Source organism: Macrosteles quadrilineatus, unplaced genomic scaffold (genome assembly GCF_028750875.1).
Source record: "Macrosteles quadrilineatus isolate MER2022 unplaced genomic scaffold, UCM_ALF_1.0 Scaffold_2__2_contigs__length_208266976, whole genome shotgun sequence".
NCBI lineage: Eukaryota > Metazoa > Arthropoda > Insecta > Hemiptera > Cicadellidae > Macrosteles > Macrosteles quadrilineatus.
In genome coordinates, this window is record NW_026542595.1 from 121,494,496 (window position 1) to 121,516,068 (window position 21,573).

The window sequence follows — 21,573 nt, forward strand, 5'->3', positions numbered from 1 at the left end:
AAATGTTAACATGCTACTCTAGTAAAGTTTTATAGTAACACGTTATCAATATCGTTGTTGCATATTTTAAAATAATCGTCCTACATAAATATTGTATACATGTTGGTCTTTTACATTAACAAAAGTTGAAACAAAGTCATACAAATTTAATTATCCTATGCTTTCATTATGGTTATTGCGTTTTTAATTTATGTGCAAATATCAAAGATAAATAAAAACATGTTAAAAGCTTCATAAAATAATCTTGTTCCTACAAGAAACCATAAAAGAGTTGTCACCTTTAGTAATCGGGCTTAAAAACAAATAATAAAACACTGGTATTTTCCAAGAAGGTGTATTTAATCTAGTTCGTATACAATTAACTTAATAAATTGTAAATTTCAGTTAGATAAAATGAAGCAAAACCGTACAAATATATCAAATGGTCACCAATCATAAATTGAAGTCCGTCAAAATTAAATTATTATTAAATATTCTATTAAGAAAGGTTAACTGCCTTTGTAAAAACGTAAGTCATAAGTTATGGGAAATAACTAATATACTTAGCGATAAATCACTGTATCATTAACCCCAATGGCAACATGATGATCTGTTGATCAGCTACTGAGGTCCTCCAGGGGGGCCGAGCGTGATAGGAGGAAAGGAAGATAACGTAGACACTACACTGCGGTACCAGCCCATACCATTGGGTCCCCAAATCATCATTGAGGCTATGTCCTGAAAATATATTAATTTTGATTAGCAAGAGGAACGGTATGTAAGACCAATAGAGTAAGGAGACTTAATTGTAAAGATTTGAGTTTGTTAAATGCTGGATTGATTTTTGAAAGAGCTTGTCACAGCCTCCGGAAATTTCGGTAGATCCCTGAAATATTCTGAAATCCATAGTTTTTTTTGAAGTGTACCACATGTAAACTTGAGGAGTTAATGTTGGTACACGTTTAAGAAAACGTAATTATAAATGTAGTAAGGTAGGCAAAATATGAAGCTAATCCGAGGTTAGTACGATCATGAGAAAAGTAGCTCTTTTATGGTTAGAATCAGGACCCGTCTGCGTTTGGTCGTGTAACCCTAAGAAAACAGCTAATCTTAGTTAATAGCAAAGTTTTCACACACTCATACAGCAGTCAAATGTCATTAACATGCCTATAAAAATTATGACACGCGTTATGAAATCAAATTTAATCTAATCCATACAGGTGACAAGATATTATAATAGTACCTTAAATACTGGTACTTCGACGACATAGTCGATGTGGTACAAGCCAGCTGGGATGACAGTTGTGCTGTTACATTCTGATGTCAATATGGCGGTCTTGTTCACATCATCGTAACACAGGAATAGTTGCTTCTTCAAAATGTCGCCTTCTTCCATCTTTTCAATTAGCACTTTGTAAATAGTCCTTTCGGTGTTTTTGTCTGGAAAATGGGTATTAGTTATTACCATAATAGTACCAAATTATACAAAAGAATTGCGTGTTTATCCTGCACTGTTTTGTGATTTTATATACTACCTTCACATTCAAGAGTTCTAATACTGCTAATGTCTAAACTGGAACTTTTCAAATTACTTCAGGCTAGGCCCAAAGGGTCACGGCATTATCACATAGTTATAATTCATTGTTGTTTGGAGTTTGGCGGGATTCAAACCTGGTACCCCACGGACTGAAGTTCCTCGCTCTACCACTAGAAGAGATGGCTCTCCAGTCATCCATTGTGCGCATGGCCTAGTAGTATTTAACATGATACATATTTTAACAGGAGAAAACGCTTATGAACAATATACTCGTATAAAAATATCAACTACACCGTCTAACTACACAACAACAACATTGGGTTTAAAGGGATAAATATCAATCAATCAATCAATCAACCATTCAATTGGGGACGGTACTATGTGCGTATTTTAACCCTATGAGTGGCGCGACCTTGTAGTCTTGTTATTCGTCTTATTTGACTCCAAAATTATGATAAAAATGTATTTGTCCAGACAAATTGGAAATAAAATAATGAGTATATTCTGTTAAAATTAACATTGTTAAAACTAAGAAAATACCTACTAAAATAATTGCCCTTACTGTCCCTAAGATTCTAATACAAATTCTAGTCTGTAGATCATAATTAATTGCTTATCATTTATTCTGCGTTTATATAGCTCAAACATTATATGTACCAGTACTAGTTATTATCACAATTATTATTATAATCGATTACTAATATTTGATTACTTTCCACTCACCTAGAATAAGATCAAACGAGAGGGTGAACTTATTTTGCTCATCGAGACTCAAGTAACATCTCAAGTCTGCAATACAAGTGTTTTTGCCCTCTTGATCCAAGATGTTGAAGGTGTCAATGGAGTCAGCTGAGGTTAATCCTGAAATGAAAATTTTTTCATAAAACATGATTATCAAAGAAATACAGATAAGTAGACACTTCATACTATTGCAATGTTAAAGCTGTTAAAGCCAACGATCATATAAGACAAAGCTGTATAAAAAAACATTAAATAAAAAACGCGATATAAATCATTCAGTCTTGTCGTAAAAATCGAGAAGAAATTATACTGTACAGAGTTTATTCTTAAAGAACAAAATAAGTATTGGGTTAGATAGTGGTAGGCAGTTCTTTGGCCCTGCTGTACTAAATACAAAACTATTATTAACTGGGATTTCTATTGGAATTGCTTACTTATCATTCCTTCATTATTAATTTAAACATTTATTAAAACAATGTACCTAGTTTTAATCACAAAATTGAAACTACAATTTTGAAACTATAATTTAGAAAATACCTTAAACACCTTTAAAACAGTAATTTTGGGTTGGCTATTATTCAAACATCAAAAAATACCTCCCCCACCACGGCTGCATACAGACTGATCCGCGGTCAGAGGGTAGTTTTGGATTATTCAAACTGACCCGGGGGTCTGGTAGGTAGATAATAGGGTTGCTTGAAACATGTGATCTGACCCGCGAGTTGTTGAAGGAGGACGGGAAATTCTCCAGGCTTCTACGGGACAAATAATTTGAGCAACAGACTAAGTATTTCCTTATACAACCACTAATATGATTTAGCCTAATAGCTTATCTTAGCAATTTAGTTGTTTTGGCTTAAATATTGATATCGTATTTTAAAATCTGTAAAAACTAATAGTTATTTAGTACAAACCAACAGAAATACATCAATGATCATTTATATTGCTATATGGTTCTATTGAGTGATTATAACTCACCCTATGTTTTAAACGAATTTTGAAGGTTTTTTGTCATTTTAATCTTTGTATTTTATTTAAGCTGAGCTCAGTGTGTGGTGAGTACTTCGCCCCAGGACCAGGCTCTCAAAACGTCTATGATAGTTCTATAGAATGCTAAAATTTACGTGAGATTTCACGTGTATTACTCTATTTGTTACAGTGTTCTTTATACTATCCTTAAAAATAATACATCGTTTGTTGTAAATTATTGTTAAAAAATTAATAAAATAATAAAAAAATAATAAAAAATATAATAATAAATTATTATTATATTTGTATAAAAAATAATTTAATAAAAAAATTATTATGTAAAGTAATCTTAATAAAAGATCATTATGTTAACTTTTTGCCAATTGTAGAAACCGTTTGATATCGAAACTTATAGAATATTTGGACGGATTTGAATATAAATAGAAGACCAAAGTAGGCTAGCTATATTAAGCCAAATCAATTAAATTGCTAAAATTAGCTAATAGGCTAAATCATATTAGTGTGTATAAAGAAAATACTAAGTCTATTACTCAACTTATTTTTCCCGTAGAGGACGGGGAGAATTCCCATGCCTCCCTCAACGACTCGCGGGTCAGATCACATGTTTCAAGCGACCCTTATCTACCTACGAGACCCCCGGGTCAGTTTGAATGATCCAAAAACTACCCTCTAACCGCGGATCAATTCGAGCACACGCCCCACCACTTCTCACTACATTTACATCCATACTGTAAACAGTTTAGCGGCAGTAAATATATATACATAAAATATGTCGCAATGGCAATCAAATCTGAATTAAATTCCATGTTGATGGCCCCTGTGGTACTATAAACGACTATAATATTGTGGTATAATTACCTCATCAAGTAATCCAATGTTGTTGTTGTGAGGTTAAAAATCTAAGACACTTTGGTCCACTACCTGCGCCGAGACCGCCCGCGTCGTGTGATAGGCCTGTTATATTGTCTGTGGTAATGTCTTTTATGTCATTTGTACCCTGACGATGCCATAACGGTGAAACATGTAGGTTTTCAACCTTACATCAACAACATTTGGATTACTTGACGAGGTAATTACACCACAATATTATAGTCAAATCTGAATAGTGACACAAATATGCAACATGTCTAATTAAATAGTTTAGACTAAAGTTACAAATAAAATTGATTGCCAATTTAAAAGCGTTTAATTAACTGCATTTCCTCCCGGTAAATCTTTTAAGTATGATTATCGATTTGTCAAAACGTATTGAAGGATGTTTTATGTTAAGCTTGTAAAAAAATCGTAATACCTGCGAGGTGAAAAATGCACACAAATCCTAGAACGATCCTGGTCCGCATTTCTATCACAAAACATAACCTGACTCTGGAACTGAGAAGCGAACTCTGCAGGTCCTGGTGTGGAGGAGGAAAACCTGCAAGTATGACCTTGACCTTGAGCAAAACACTGCCTCAGACGAGTCTGATGATACCTTAAATGTCAGATCTGATGATCGATCAAACGAGTAGAATTACCTGCAGTAATAACGATGTTGTGGAGGGGATTATTCTCCTGGTTGGTGTAAAGAAATAAAATTAGGAACCAATATTAATAACAGAGAACACCAAATCTTTCTACCTATACGCTGTAATAAGCAAAACAGATTTGTGTTAAACATGTTTAATATGCAGTTTAGGCTCAACAGTGGTATTATGCGTCCTAAAGGTGTTAATCAAAGTTAGTTATTTTTTATTACATTGTTAAAACATAGTTTTGCGATGTATGAAAAATTACAACTAGTAGTGGAATCATTTAGCAATATCAACTACAAATAATCACATTTTACTACCTCTACTCCTCCTTTCTTTTAAATATGTCAACCGTTATTCAAAAGTGTTTTTTGCAAAGATCCATCAGGACAGAATTGAACCTGTCAATTTATGTCAACCGCGCCTTACTTTTCCAGACAGCTGACATAAACCCGGGAAAATGACCTGTCAGTCAACAGAGGATTATCGACCTTCTGTAAATACTATTAAAATATTAACTTTAGAAAATGCCTTATACGTCGACATTTTAACAATAGGCCTATCCTAAAAAATAATTAATTTAAAAACAGGAATATTATGGATACATACAATTAAATTACTGATACTCTACGTGATATAAAAATATCATTTCCATTGGTGGACTCTAAGTAACAAAATGAAATAAAAGAAAGTGGTCTAAGAAGTTTATGGTCACTAAGGGGCTATTGGCCGGTTGCTGGAACTTCTAAAGGTTAGTTAGGGCAAGTTTGCCAACCTAAAGCTACGAATACTGCACAAACTTTTTACAATGCTTGTTCAAAGTTTCTTTTACCAGTTTTTACCTAACCGAAACGAATCGATTTACGGATACAAAAATACGCCTTTTAAGTCCTTAGAGTAATAAGCTAGCAAAGTAAATCTTAATACTCTGCAACTTAGCCTACTTAATTTAATTCGACAGCTTTGAATATGCATTAATCGAAAATTATGTTTTGTCTAAAACAGGATAAACCCTAAGAGACTTTAAACGTTAGGGTGTAGTTTTAACTAAAAATAATGGAAAAATGTTTAAACATTTAAATACATTGTTAACATGTAATCTTTCAATTTGGAATTTTCCAAAGATGATTTAAACATATCCAATAATATATAACGTATTACTTTATTGTATTTGAGTGTAAACTATTTAGTGTAAATTTGCGGACGTTGTGTTTTTGTCCAATCAAGTAGCTGAGATCAGAAAAAATAATTTCTTACGATGGAAAACGGTTGTATATGTTTATTTCTAAGCCAATCTGTCTCTTTTCATTAAACGGGTTATTATTGGTACCGAGAAATTAATGACCAAGACTTTATTACAAAGCCACACTAGGCATACTTATTATTATTTGTTTTAAATATATTAAGTCACAACTCAGAAATTGATGGCAAATGATAATGTAAGAATAAGGGCTAACAATTGTAAAGAAACATAATACAAATAACTATGATTGTAATTTTAAGTATTTTACGGTCACAGTTAGCTAAACTTTATTTTTTACTTAAGGTTTGGTAAAGTTTCTGAACCCCTATAATTCTTAAAAACTTCAAAGTTTAGACTGTAATGTATTTTGTGTCATTAAAAACCGACATGGATTGTAAATAATACTAGATATCTAACATCATTATATATTTTTGAAAACTATTCGGAAATACGTAGATATGATTTATTTTTGTAGAAAGAAAGTATTTTAAAACAAAAAATCGTCTAAGACTTATTAAATTCAACCCTAGGGAATATGCAATGAAATGGAATTGCTGTAGTTTTAAATCAGAGCGATGCAAATTTCAAAATTAATGAAACTAATGCCTAACTAAAAATATGTTGCAATGCACAACGTAATATTTGCGTAAACTATTCACAAAAAATATACGAAATTCATACATTAAATACACCAAAAACGTAGTTGAATTTTCAAATGTACTTTGTAGTTACAATGGAAATTTTTGTAACTGCAAAAATGTTACCAAATTACTTACTGAATATTTTATATTGTTACTATCATTGATAAGCCTAAATCACTAACTAATTGCATAAGCTCATATTAAGTTTTACATTTGATGTATTTAAGCGGAACATTTCTTCTACCAAAGACAGCTTTGCATTCCAAACACGTACAAAAGACACTTTGATGTTTTCAAAGATGAATGTGTAAATCCACCTCACGCAGCTTTCTTGCTTTTAACGCTATTCTGAAAAACCCAATATTTCAAAACTCCTTCTTGCTTTTACAGCTTTATCTTCAGAAACGGTAATGCTATTTAGTTTACTTTCACCAAATAAATAATGTTATTAAGTACTTGTACTATTTTACTAAGAATTAAGTGAATGCACTGTTTTATGTCATAACTCAAACTCAACTGACTTTATTTACCTTTTTACAAACATAGAATAACAAATAAACATATGATAATAATTAATAGAAATTAACAGGTGTTATGAAATAAACTGTTCTCACAACATCCTCCCTTTTAAGTTTGAAAGTTCTTCAACCAGCTTGGTTTGTGTATATTTCTCTTTGGACGGTTGTATGGTTCTGTTTGATGTGTATTCGCTGACAAATTTTGTTCACTGTTTTCCTCTCTTAAATAAGGGGCAAGTTTGAGGTGGAATCGATTTCTTCTCACATTCCTCTTATCAGTTTCAACAATATATAAACGAGGGCTGTCCAGGATTTTCACAATTTTGCCATGTCTTCTAAGGTCCACAATCCAAACTGGGTCTCCTATATGAAGAGGATTGAGAGTTTGCACTTTGTGCCTTCTATCATAGTTGTGTTTGTACTTCTCACGATATGTTTCTTCTCTCCCTTTAAGATCCTTTAGATCTGGTTTTCCACAAAGCAAATGTCCTGTCTGAGGCAATGTGCTCCGTAATCGCCTGTTCATAAGAAGCTGAGAGGGACTGAACCCATTCCAGAAGGGTGTCGTTCGATAGGCTAGAAGCGCTAAATAAGGGTCTTCCACATTTTTCTTTAGAATCATTTTGGCAATTTTGACTGCCGCTTCAGCCTCTCCATTGCTTTGGGAAAATTTTGGGCTACTTGTTATATGCTTGAAGCCATAAACTTTGGAAAATGTCTTGAAATCTGAATGTTCAAGGACTTGAAATTGAGACCCACAGTCAGACCTAATTTCTTCTGGAATGCCGTGTCGACAGAAAAAGGCTTTGCATCTCATTATTACTTCTCGTGATGTTAATGACTCTAATTCAGCTATCTCAAAATATCTGGAGTAATAATCTGTCACAGTCAAAAACCAAACGCCTTCAAGTTTGAACAAATCCATCGCAAGTGTTTTCCATGGCCTGTCAGGGAATTGTGTGGGAAGCAATGGTTCATGACTGTTCCTTGAATGTTTAATACAAGTAGGGCATGATTTCACCATACTTTCAATGGCTGAAGAAATTCCTGGCCACCAGACTGACTCTTTTGCACGTAAACGACACTTGGTGATTCCAAAATGACCTTCATGTACTCTTTGAAGTGCCCAAGACTGCAGAGCTGGCGGAATTACAAGTCTTGAACCTCGTAGTATCATCTCATTATCAACACTTAGCTCATCCTTAACTGAATTATACGGTTTTAGGTCATCTCGTAATGATGTCTTAGAAGGCCAACCTTGGATGATTATTTTTTTCAGTTCACGTAAAGTCGGATCTTTATTTTGTTCCTCCAATACTTTAGCAACTATGCAGTCGTTTATATCGATGGACGACAAAACCATTTGAACAAACGCTTGAGTTTCTTCTTCTAACTCACGGTCATCAGTACGTGAAAATGGGAGAGGTGCTCTTGAAAGAGCATCAGGAACTAGAAGCTGCTTTCCAGGAATATAAGTAATTGAAAAATCATATCTCATGAGACGCAATCGAATTCTTTAAAATTCTTGGAGACAATTCATCAAGATGTTTGGATTTCAAAATTTGAAGTAGTGGTTTGTGATCTGTTTGTATTGTTATTCTCTTGCCAATAATAAATTCTTGAAACTTTTCACATGCCCAAGCAACAGCTGTAGCCTCCCTCTCAATGTTTGCATAGTTTTTTTCAGAAGGAAGAAGGCTTCGGGATGCAAATGATACTGGTCGTATAGAACCATCATCTTGAACTTGAGAAAGAGTTGATCCTAGTCCTTGAAGCGAGGCATCACAGGAGATAATTGTTTCCCGATTTACATCGTAAATGGCTAGGCAAGGAGAGTTAGTCAAAATGAGTTTTATTTCATCAAATGCCTTCGCCTGCTCTGGACCCCATATCCACGGAACGTTAGCTTGAAGTAGTGAATTCATTGGGGCCAAAATCTTAGCTTTGTCAGGAATAAACTTACCAAGAAAGTTTACCATCCCATTGAACCTTTGAAGTTCTTTTACGTTTTTTGGGCAGTCCATTTTGAGAATGGCGGAAACCTTTTCCTTATCAACAGAAATTCCATCGGATGAGAGGAAATGCCCAAGGAATTTAATACTTGACTTCCCAAACTCAGTTTTGTCTTTGTTAAGTGTCATTCCTACATTTTTAAGCTTTTCAAGTACTTGCCGAACAACTGTATCATGTTCTTCTTTCGTTTTGCCCCAAATCAGAATATCGTCCATAGGGACTGCGACATTTGACTGGTTGTCTAAGATTTTGTTCATGCATTTCTGAAAATGTTCAGGTGCTGATGTGATTCCAAATGGAAGTTTGAGAAATTTAAAACGTCCAAAAGGGGTAAGGAAAGTAGTTAGATCCTGGGAATTTACATTTAAGGGGACTTGCCAAAAACCACTGTTTGCATCAAGTTTTGAAAACCATTTTGCTCCTGAGATTGAGCTGAGAGACGTTTCAATTTTGGGAATCGGATGATAAGACCGCTGGATGGATTCATTCAACTTTGTTAAGTCAACACATATGCGGACATCTCCATTAGATTTAGGCACTACTACCATTGCTGAGCACCATTCAGTAGCATGCTCCACTGGTGTGATTACATTATTTTGTACCATACTTTCTAGTTCTTTTTTCACTTGACACATTAGTGGTAAAGGTACTGTCCTAGGAGTGGTTATTGCGTATGGTTTTGCGCCATCCTTAAGTGCTATTGTGTAGGGATCAGGAACGACGCCCAGACCACTAAACATTTCATGGTATTCGGTAAAAAAGTCACTGTCTACCTCTGCAACTGAATTAACAAAAGTTAAAATTTTCAAGTCCTGTATTGCTGGACGGCCAAGCAAGGGTGTTATGAGTCCCTTCACTACGTATACCATGTGATTTATTTTAACATCTCTGTATTGGATATTAGCTCTAACACAACCTACAGTTTCTAATTTTGTTCTACCAGCCCCAAACAACTCAACTAGAGTCGGCTGGATCCTACTTGGATCAACTATGCCAGGGGGAATTACTGTTACATCAGCCCCTGAATCAATTTTAAATGTTTGTGGTTTTCCCTCAAATACTAATTCTAGTTTCCAGGGCTTACATTTTGACCCATCCCCAAGTGTACCTATGAATACTTTATTATTTGAAGGTCCAAGTTCACTTACTTCATTTTCGTCAGTTACTTCCTGTGCTTCTTTAGATCTGCAGACCTTCGAAAAGTGACCAATCTTTTTGCATAAGTTACATGTTGCGCTTTTTGCTGGACACGTGTTTCTTGGATGGGACGGTTTATAACCACACCAGATACATTGCGCTGGGTATTCTTGTTTCTTTTGACGAAACCTATATCCTTGATTTTGTTTTGAACTCGATGACGTAGTTGCTTCAATTTGAACTCTTTTCTCATCACATAAATCTGCCTTCTCTTTCTTTACGTTATCTGCATGTCTTATTACTGTAATGGCCTTGTCTAAATTCATCTCGGGATCTAGCAACAAGCGATCACTAAGTTTCTCATCATTTAAACCCAGTATTAGTACCATCAACACCATTTCATCATTAAGTGAACCCCAGTCACAGGTTCTAGCCAAGGAATGGAGACTAACTATAAACTCTTCAACTGTTTCATTAATTTTTTGTTGTCTCTTCAAAAACTTTGCTCTTTCAAAAATTAAGTTCCTCCGTGGAATAAAATGTTTGTCAAATAAATCTAAGACTTCTTCAAATGTTAGCGTTGATTCGGTTGCTAAATTAAAAGATGCAAAAATCTCATCAGCTTTCTCACCTAATGTGTATATAAGAGTGTTGATTTGTTTGTTCTCAGACTCTTCAGATAGCCCAGATGCTGACCGATATCTTTGAAATCGTGTTTTCCATCTTGGCCAATCTGCTGGTACAAAGGAGAAACTAGCTGGAGGTTGAATAACTGAATGAGTGTTTGATACAATGATGGACTTCTTAGTTAAATTGTTGTATTCATTTTCTCTGCTTCTTTCATTTTCATTATCTTCATAGTCAGATTGTTTCCTTCTTGGATTTCTCTTCTGAGGCATAGCTCTAAACCGCTGCCACCATGTACTATTTTACTAAGAATTAAGTGAATGCACTGTTTTATGTCATAACTCAAACTCAACTGACTTTATTTACCTTTTTACAAACATAGAATAACAAATAAACATATGATAATAATTAATAGAAATTAACAGGTGTTATGAAATAAACTGTTCTCACAACAGTACTATACTTATTTATATTTCACTAGCTGTAACCCGCGGGCTTTGCCCCGTTTAACTTCTTAATTTTCAAGATTATCTCGTTCGCATGGCTCAATCACGTCCTGGTTGAAGTTTGTTCGCTACGCTCACTCACCTTTAGGTTGGAGCTCGTTCGCTACGCTCACTCACCTTTAGGTTGGAGCTTGTTCGCTACGCTCACTCACCTTTAGGTTGGAGCTCGTTCGCTGCGCTCACTTGCCTTCAGGTTAGCTCGTTCGCTACGCTAACTCGCCTCCAGGTTGAAGTTCGTTCGCTACGCTCACTCACCTTTTGGTTGCAAATTAGCTTTTGTCATAAATGTAAAAGAAATAATAGTGCTGCACCCTGTTGGTAATCCTTGTAACTTTAATGCTATTGAACATAATAGAACAGAACCAACTTGTCTAATTGAAACAGCTGTTAAGATTCAATAATTCCATTTCTCATAAGGTTATCATGGGAAACTCCGGAGCCACTGGGGCGGAGCCCGAAAGGATTTTTGAAATAAGAATATGCCTATATGTTAATCGGGAATGTGAGCTATCATCATGCCAAATTTCAGCCCAATCCGACCAGTATTTTTCGCGTTCACTTGTCACAAACATACATCCATACATCCATACATCCATACATCCAAACTTTCTCATTTATAATATTAGTAGGATAAGCTGCATTAAAATTCTCAATTCAGACCCAATTGTAGCAAAGTTCTAGTTGTTTCTACATACTCGCCAGTATCGTGCTTATCAAACAAGTATAATTTATATATTTAATACTTTTTTGTGTCTGCGTTTTTTTAATTATAACATAAATTTCATAATTTTAGATTTGCCTCTATTACTTCCTCTATTACTGCAGCATTTACACTTAAGAATAATATACTACTGAGTTTAGACCCGGTGATAGTTTTTTTTTTTAATTAAAATATAAAAATTGCAATCAAAGGTTTTAAAATTTAAATTAAAGCCATTAGTTTTGATAATATTAGCAATAGTTTGAATTTTAAAAATCTTGGGATTCTTAAATCGTTTATTATTTTCAGTTCGTTAGCCAATCGTCAATAATCGTTCAATCAACAATACTTTTTCCATAAAACTTGTGTTTATCACTATTGATGTGAAAATAAATTCTGATTTGTTTTATAAAAAAAAACTGCTTTTACTAATAAAACGTCTTTATTCTACTAAAATAAAATTTGTCAAGTGTCAGCGAGTGAGCCAGCTGACGCTCAGTTATTGTCAACCGTAAACTTGACTGAGACTTGGCCTGACATCTGCTGACACTACGTTTCCTGTTCTACTGTGTTGCACAAATCACGTCACCACAAACCCTTAAATACCCGCAGCAAACCTGCAGACTAAGTGAATTTGCTTGATTAATAAAAAAAAAATACTTCCTTAAACATGCCAGATTTATTCTCTATAATATAGAGAATAAATGTTGATTATATTAGCTGTAAAGCATAGTTAGGTTTGTTTACTGCTACAGGGAAGGAAAATTTGTTTTTGATCAACCTTAATAATGCAGAGTGAGATTAACATTTTTGCCGAATTTGATCAAAATATATCTATAATTTTAAACACACAGTTTATTTTTTCCCATTTAATCAGTAGCCTTTAATTGCACAGCAATGCTCAAATATACCAAACTTTTCAGCTCTACACAAGGGTAAAATGTGAAATAACTAAAATTTTAACATTTCAAAATGTTTTCCTTCAAAACACCCCGTTCCCATGACCAGAAATTACTAGTTTGCGAATTCATCTATATTTATGAAATCATTTACTTTCGTGCCAGATTTAATAAGAAAAGAACCATAAATGTTCATTAAACTTAATGCCCAGCATCATAATCTTGATAAATAGTTAAATTTGGATAAACATTCATGTTTTTAAGATAACCAAAACCAATGAAAGAAATACAATTGATTTGCGAAATACTTATTTGCATAAAAATATTAGAGTGAGGAACGTCTGCCTTAGGTTTCCGATTCAAATCCCATGTAAGACCAATGATAACACCAGTACCGGTTGGTTCGTAGTCCATGTAAAAATATAATTCCACTTATCAAGTAAATAATTATATCTTTGGCGAGAATTAGAACTTATAATTTCTATCCTTATACATTCATGATATTTGATTTATGTAAATTGTTTTAACACTTCAGTTATATCGACCATTCCAGGTTAGATTAGGTTAGGGTTGGCTATTTGCTTATTTACCTGGTCATGTTGGTTAAGGCAAACCTAAACCTTACTTAGGATACATCTCAATCATTTAACTCCAAACGATTACAAGAAAAGTAAAACAAAAGTTTTTCTTTAAGAAACTCATCCATCACTAAAGACATCTCTTAAAGTGTGTCAGAGGAAAAATAGGAAACGATGAACGATTGGTTTATCAATCTTAACTTGACTGGCTTTAATGAACAAACCTCTACAAAGTTGAGGTTGTTTCCAACTTGAGATTAAAATTACTACTATCAGTGGCTAATGTAAAATTATCTATACACGTCATTATTTACAACGTATTACGGGTAACTGATATACAGTTTCTGCTTTAACTATAATAAATACCACAACATTATTCATTCAATTTTTGGTTAATATCCGATAGAATAAGGTAACGTTTCAATACTTTTAACACCCAATTTCATGGGGGTCAAAGTGGTACACAAATTATAGTTTTTGGTTTGGTTTGAATTCATTTGGGAAGTACGGACAAAGTATCAGTATGTTTCATACTAATTTACTGAAAGTCAGGTTTTAATCTGGATTTAAGTAGCTATACCTATTTGAAACGTTAAAAAGATCGATTAAAACCCAACTTTTCTCTTTTGTGGGGTTTTGAAAATTCCTTAGAAAATAAGGCTTAAAATATTTGAGTGATTTCTATTCCGATCACGGTTCAGCGAAATATTTCGCTGAAGCTTTTAAAGTATAAGACAAACTGTGACGCTGCCAAAATAATTAATACACTTTCTTGTAATTTGTTAAGTATACTATTAGAACTAAATTGTGAGAGGGGTAGTTCTGAATTCTATTATATTTTATATTATATAAGCATGTTTTGGAGTACACATTAATTAAACAATATTTAACAGATTTTTTCAGAGCAATATACAAGCAAAATAACATACTTGCCTACATACAAAAATACTTTCAGTTATATAAATAATTTTAGGCGGAATCACTGAACCATTGAAACGTTATACAGCCACTATCTTTTTACGAGTTAAAAAACTTGTTCTAGTTAAAAAAAAGTTACCAGCTTATTCTAAAAGTTTAAACAATCATAAATATTTTTGAAGTTTGAGGGAAACTAATAAAAATCTTGACCTGGAGCAAACGTGAAGTTCAATTATTGCTCCACCAACAGTAGTGTTTTGAAGAATTGTTATCTTTTGCTCAGAATTGTTTGTTGGATCAATGAGCGTGAGACCGACCAGCTGTTTGGCCTTAAAAAACAACTCCTACCTCTGAAATTAATTGGCAAGTTCACCGTGTCGATTCGATATTTGCTAAAACTCAAACATAGAGTATTTACAAAATTTACATTGACTAAACTATCCTACAAGAGCTACAAGATCAATATTGCCATAGATGTGTTAACGTATTGAAGGAAACATTAAAATTTAATGTCACGTCTTAGTGTTTATTTCACCAATTGTCTGCGGCTTGTGTTTTTGTGCTTGGTTTTTATGACTGAAATTCGTAAAGAACATCAATATGGATATTTACCTTTTCTAGAGAAGTAATAATTCGATTTTTTTTTCATTGTAATCATACCATACACAGGTAATTTGGTATCGCCATTGACTACATATACATACAGGACTATATATACCTATAGGTATATATAGTCAATGGTATCGCGTTCTTCATTCAAAACTACAAAAAAGGAACATAATTGAGTGGTTGCCTTAAGTTTGACTTAAAAATCAATATGCAGGTGTTTTAAAAATTCAGACTTATACGCGGTTTTTTTTCAAAATAAGTATTGGCTACACTGTCATTATAGCAATTGTGACATAGCGATCAATATCATTTTAGAGATAGACTTAAACGTCAAACATTAACCTAGTTCTAGAGTTTATGTTGCGCTTTAAAATGATGTAATGGTGTGTATGAGTTTATTGTTCCCATAACAGTTTAGTCTCACATTCTATAGCAAAATCACTTTATATCCTTTTCAATACCCACTTTGTTCGTTCTATTTTGTATTTAGTTGGCGGACCTTGATGTGAAGTGCGCCCGATAGCAATGATTTTCTATAAACCACTTCACAATGTTGCTGACGAGGTTTTATTAAGCACTCACAAAGTTGAAGAAAAGAAATATAGACATAATAAACAAGTATGCTGTTATGTGATAGTAGAACTTATAGATTGACACAAAAAAATGTTTATTGGGATGAATTTATTGTTAATAATTTCAATTCCTCCACATTGCCCTACAAGGTTTCACTAAGGCAAACAAATCTAGTTTGTACAATTCCAATTCTAAGAAATGACCTGTTGTCAATCCCGATTTTCAAACTTATAAACTTTAACAGTGGTCAATGAAGAAGTTTGTTTTAGTGTATGGCTTATACTATTACCTACCACTACCTAAACTAACCTAACCGAAAACTATAGATTGTTTTTTTGTTCTTGTTTACCACTGCACAATCACAATACTTTTGTCTTGCCATCCATAGGTAAATAGATTCACAATATATCAGCTGATAGATTTACTCTAGCGAGTGGTATTTTGAAGGAAGTTATATCTCGTGGAACGAAATAATGTGTGGAACTTGGAATATGAAATATATCGTGTGGTCGACCATACTGGAATTCATCGGCATTCAAGCCCAAACGTACCTTGAATGTGTGTAATACCAGATGCGGAATTGAGTCAATTCATTATCATACATATGTGAAAAGATTTTGTTAGATGAATAGTGTAACGTGTGTTACAAATAGTTTTTTCACGGTGGCATTCCACATAGTGTTATTGACCTATCGCACTAAACTTTCTGAGAATAAAATGTATAATAAAAATGCGTTAATAAGTTATCGGTTGATAAAGCATTTGGATCATTAAAAGTCACATGAAAATCAAGCATATTTATTATTTATTTAAGTATAAACTTTGGTTTTTGAAAATATCACATTATATTAACACCATACTACAATCGATTTTATAACGCTAAAGCTAGTGTTAATAATCTTGCTTATTAGAATCAACAAATGTTGGAAAAACCTGCACTGAGAAAAGGTGTACCTAATTCAATCTCGGGCCAGCTTATCTCATGTTAAATGGTGTGCAAAATCCCCACTTGCTTACATATTCCATGCGGCAATGAAACCGAAAACGTGTGTTTATTCACAATACTATTAGTTTTGTAAATAATAACTATGGAGTTTTATAACAGGACTCTACTCTAAATCCTATATTTATATTAAAACAAATATTTATACATTTCATAAAATAACCCACCGTATTTTAAAATTACAAATTAGACAACTTTTTATATTAGTAACTTAGGTAACTCATGAACATGTTTTTTTTTTCTTTTGGAAACATAGACGTGTTTTTGATTAATTAAATTAGCAGAGAAAAATTATTTTCTTGTTAAATGTTAGTGAGTATTTCTTTGTTCTCCCTAGTGAACCTATATTTACATGTAACCTTGAATTCAGTACATCGAATATTATTCTGAAAACAATATAAATGTATAATCAAAATAAAATAATTGATAAAGCTAATCCATTTGAATCTGTTTATATTGACAAAACAAAAAAACAGAAAACTTTAATAAAACATACGAAGAAGAGTATATTTTTTAGAGCTCGACAAGAAGGGTAAATAAATAATAGCCTAAAGGAGTATTATATTTTACATTGTAAACAGTAAAATACAGAGAAGGAAATAACGAAGGTTATGAAAACTGTCCAACCATAAACAATCTAATCAACTGTGTCGGATCCACAATATTAGCGGATAAACCAGTTGTGTAACGAATTTGTTTGGATAATCTTTTTTAATCAAGCTTTTACAATTTATTTCTAGACCATTATTTATGTATGATTCCTAATTCCTATTCATAATTTATTGCGTAAACGGTTGAATTAATGATATGTGGAAGCTCTTTTTACAGAAAACATTTAGGTCAAGGTAATAATTATCAGATTAGCTGCGTTAGCTGTCATAACAAACTTCGCAAAAGAAAATATAAAACAAAATACTCTAAAATAAACTGATACTCTACCTAACTCTACTGTTATACTGAATCGTTGACGAAAAATTATGTTTCTAATCAAATGAGCAAAAGAAAAAATAAACGATATGATATGATAGGTGTAAAATTCAACATCAAATACCTGTCTTTGTAGTTGTTGATGAAAATGTTTTGTACAATCATTTTGTTGATGATCGTTTGTAGATTCAGTCCGGGTTATAGCCGGACTTTAATCCCCCGGTTATAGCGGGTAGTGTTGGAAGATTTAAAATCAAAATCAAATCGAATTAAGTTGATTTCCAACAAAAAGTAATACAATAAAAATCGCGAGCATCCACTTATAGAGGAAAAGAAATACAAAGAAACTTACTTAATAATGCAAAAAAGTTAAAAGTGCACTTATAAATATAAATGATTCACAGAAAGAAATTTTCAATATAAAACATTGGGAAATAAGTCTATATAGGCTGGAAACCTGTGCGTAGGCTCAGTGGATTATTTTGTATTGGAAAGAATAAGATAGGAATATTAAGTGGAATATTTATAAATAAAATATAGTTTTTGTATGAATGAAGGGTAATCAGGCAAGTTTGAGGGAATGGAACTATACGGAGGGGACCAATTATCGTAAATATGGTACACATAAATATCATTGTATGAGTATTATTATAATACAAGAACCACTATGGTTTATTTCACACAGCTCGTGTACATGATTTACAATATTCCGAGTTATATTACTTGTCAACACTGTATAAATAAATTTTAAATAGCCCACGATGTTTTATCTGTTCCAGAATTTAATTATTTTTGGTAAAATAACTTGTTTTAGTTCAAGGATGGAAAAAAGAGATTGCTGATCTAAGGCAAATAATGACCTACGTAAATTAAATTTAGTTATCCATACAAATATTATTGCAACCACTATAATAGGTTTCAATCACGATTTAACACATTCTTAATGAAATATTTACGTAGACAATCCAAATATCTTTTCATTGTAAGGGGAATAACATAATAGAAATACGTTATTAATATGTCAAAATATTCCCACAATACAAAATAAATTTTATTTTGCTCGGATAAACCCACAGAGAAGGTTCGACCCTAATGGTAACACTAAATTTGTCAGGAGGTAAGGAAATATCTCAGGAGATGAAAATTGTAACCACATCTAGCAAACAATCGATATTTATTACATTATCATTACATCTACGGAAATATATATACATTGAGAGGTGTTTTCAACTATAGGTATTCAATCAGAACGATATATATAGTTTGTTGGAAAGTGCTCCTCTCTCGCATCAAACCTACACTGCACACTTCACGCCTCAGGGTGAATCGTAACACTTTATTATATGTAAAACGGTATCTCAAGGTAACCGATACACACTGAATCGTCACATTTACAAGGTGAATGATAAATTAGATTTCGTGAAGAGACAGATGCCCCTCCCGATACTTTATAAAACTTATATTTACAAATTGTGTCGTACGAGACAAATGCCCCATACGACTTGGCACGTCAATTAATCAGAAGGCGGGTGTAATTAATTTGAATAAACTACCGACGCGCGAGACATATGCCTCACGCGGATTAATACGTAAGAAATATCCAAAAGGTCACCGCACTTTGGAGACAAAATATTGAGGAAAATTAGCTCAATCTTACGACTAAACGCCTAATAAACTGACTGCGTTAAACCAGATTAATCTCAAACACGGTAATATTCCTTATCGAGATATATACCCCACATGGAATATTATACGTAAAACAACACTTCATATAAACTCTTCGTGGGCCTATAAAATACACAAATAAGATCAAAATCAAAAGGGGCTTTAAATTAGAGAATAAACGACAACCTGACACTCTCTATAAACGTGTCGCCATGCGAGATAATTACCCCACACCGGAACACAACCTGCAACTTAATAAATTACACACTTCTTCTGGTTTTTAGTGTACTACTAATATTGAATAGCAATTCTACAGGGGACTTCAAATTAATGGATACAGGTTAGAATAACACTCTCTGAAAATAAAATTAAACTTTATCCTCGCTTATCCTACGGAAAAACAAAATGGAATACTCTGAAATAAAATTTCACTGACTTTTCATTTCACAAAAACTAAATCAAAATGACTTCTTACTTGAAATTTAGGGGCCTTTTTATAATCGAACCGACGAGACAGATGCCTCCGCTCGATTATAAGATATAAAACTTCTAAAAGAGTCTAGAGTCTCGAGGTGAGACATTTGCCTCTAACCGAGGGTTAGAACGTTAAATCCTTTATGGACTCGATACTGGAAAACTAAAATCGGGACAACTTGGAGAAAATTGACATTAAAATCTGAGTTTGTCAAAGAATTAAAACTTAAGACTTTTGGAGGAACACTTACCCATATAGACATATGTCCCCGTCGGCAGTCAGCGACTCTACATTCACTTCCGCCATCAACGAAAACTTACACTTGATCCCTAGACGGTACGGCACTGAATGTCTACTGGTCACCTCCTAGAGCTCCTTCCCTCTCAAGGTCATGGTGGAGGGGTAGCTAAATGACGGTGGCGCCTGACGTACTCCACGACATATCTGTGATTTACTTATCTCGCGGGAAATTTGAAATTCACTGTCACATCATGTCCAGTCTTTGCTGGGTAACAATTAATTATTTAGTTTACTAAAAAACATTGTGTAAGGTTTTATGGTTGTTATTATGTATGACAAAACTTTATAGTGAGGTAAAAGAATAGCACCCGTAGAAGGGCTAGAAAATCGAGTTTAAATTTAAAATAAAATAAGGAGAAAATACAATGAGGGAAACACAAATAATTGTTGCAATACATATTTTCTCAACAAATGAAAATCTGCTGCGGAAGTAGCAATGACAAATGCTGACTTATGTCTTCCTGTTATTTTGCTTTAGAAACTGTTTACATACAGTACCGATGTTTTTAGCTTTGAAACTGCCTCATAATTATGTTGACAATAACATTTTTTTTGTAAATATGAAACTTCATATCAATTTAAAACATAAAAATCAGTTTCACAAGTTTTGATAACAATAATCATTTACAAATTTCCATTTAAAAGACAAACCACATATTTTTTTATCTTAGCTTGTCTGCACTGATCCCTAGTAATATTAAAATGATGAATAATGTACTCGAAACCTAAATCACATTGTTTAAATAAATAATAGATTCATTTGATATTCTCACTTACATAAATCCATACAATTGATAACATGTTTTAATCATTTATGCTTTACTCAAGTAATCTGAAACACAGTAATATATTTTTTGAATTCTCTGAAAAAAACTAAATTAATACTAATCCTTAATAATAACTGGGGAGGAAGTATATAAATAGGATTTGGTGTTTCAATCTGAGAACAGAAAGTATTTTATTTCAATTTAAATAATTAAGCCATAACATAAATTAAAAAAGGAAATATTTTGTGCGTATTTATGACTATTCCCATCAATAAACCATTCCCTTTAGATGTGTCGGTTGAAGCATTAGGAAAACGATTTTATAGAATAAAATTGTATACATATTCTACAAGATAAATTGATAAATAAATATTTCATATTGTAAAAGTCAATGTGAAATGTAATGGAAGTAGCTAGTCACGTCACATACATTTTTGTCAACGGTGAATATCTGAATATTAATAAAACATGAGATTCTCCTTCTTACTCATGATCTTTAAAGAAGAAGAAACGTAATGTAAAGTATTCCGATGCGAAAACTTTGTACTTTTCATTACATTCATATTAAATCCAAATGAATTTATCTAAAGAATTTAACAGTAAGACATTTTTTACATATTAAACAATATGTTTAACAAAGAGCTATCGACCAAAAGAAGAATATAAAGAATTTATGTTGTTTTATGACAGTAACATGAATAATTTCAACTCAATCAAAG

General features: G+C 32.9%; 1 protein-coding gene across 1 annotated transcript; it reads right to left on the bottom strand.

Moving 5' to 3' along the window:
* Nucleotides 1-307: 307 nt before the first annotated feature.
* On the bottom strand, nt 308-20,095 carry LOC128986578 (uncharacterized). Its single transcript, XM_054407013.1, has 5 exons — nt 20,038-20,095; nt 4,539-4,661; nt 2,240-2,377; nt 1,223-1,419; nt 308-717 (listed from the first exon to the last, which is right to left on the bottom strand). Exons 1-5 carry the CDS (start codon nt 20,039-20,041, stop codon nt 601-603), a joined length of 579 nt encoding a protein of 192 aa, XP_054262988.1. The 5' UTR covers nt 20,042-20,095; the 3' UTR covers nt 308-600.
* Between the last annotated feature and the right edge of the window lie 1,478 nt (nt 20,096-21,573).

Excerpts from the sequence above, each read along its gene's own strand:
- LOC128986578 (XM_054407013.1), bottom strand. Across the intron at positions 1,420-2,239 it reads CTCGTTTGATCTTATTCTAG|ACAAAAACACCGAAAGGACT; the intron begins GTGAGTGGAAAG and ends CCCATTTTCCAG. Across the intron at positions 718-1,222 it reads TCGAAGTACCAGTATTTAAG|GACATAGCCTCAATGATGAT; the intron begins GTACTATTATAA and ends ATATATTTTCAG.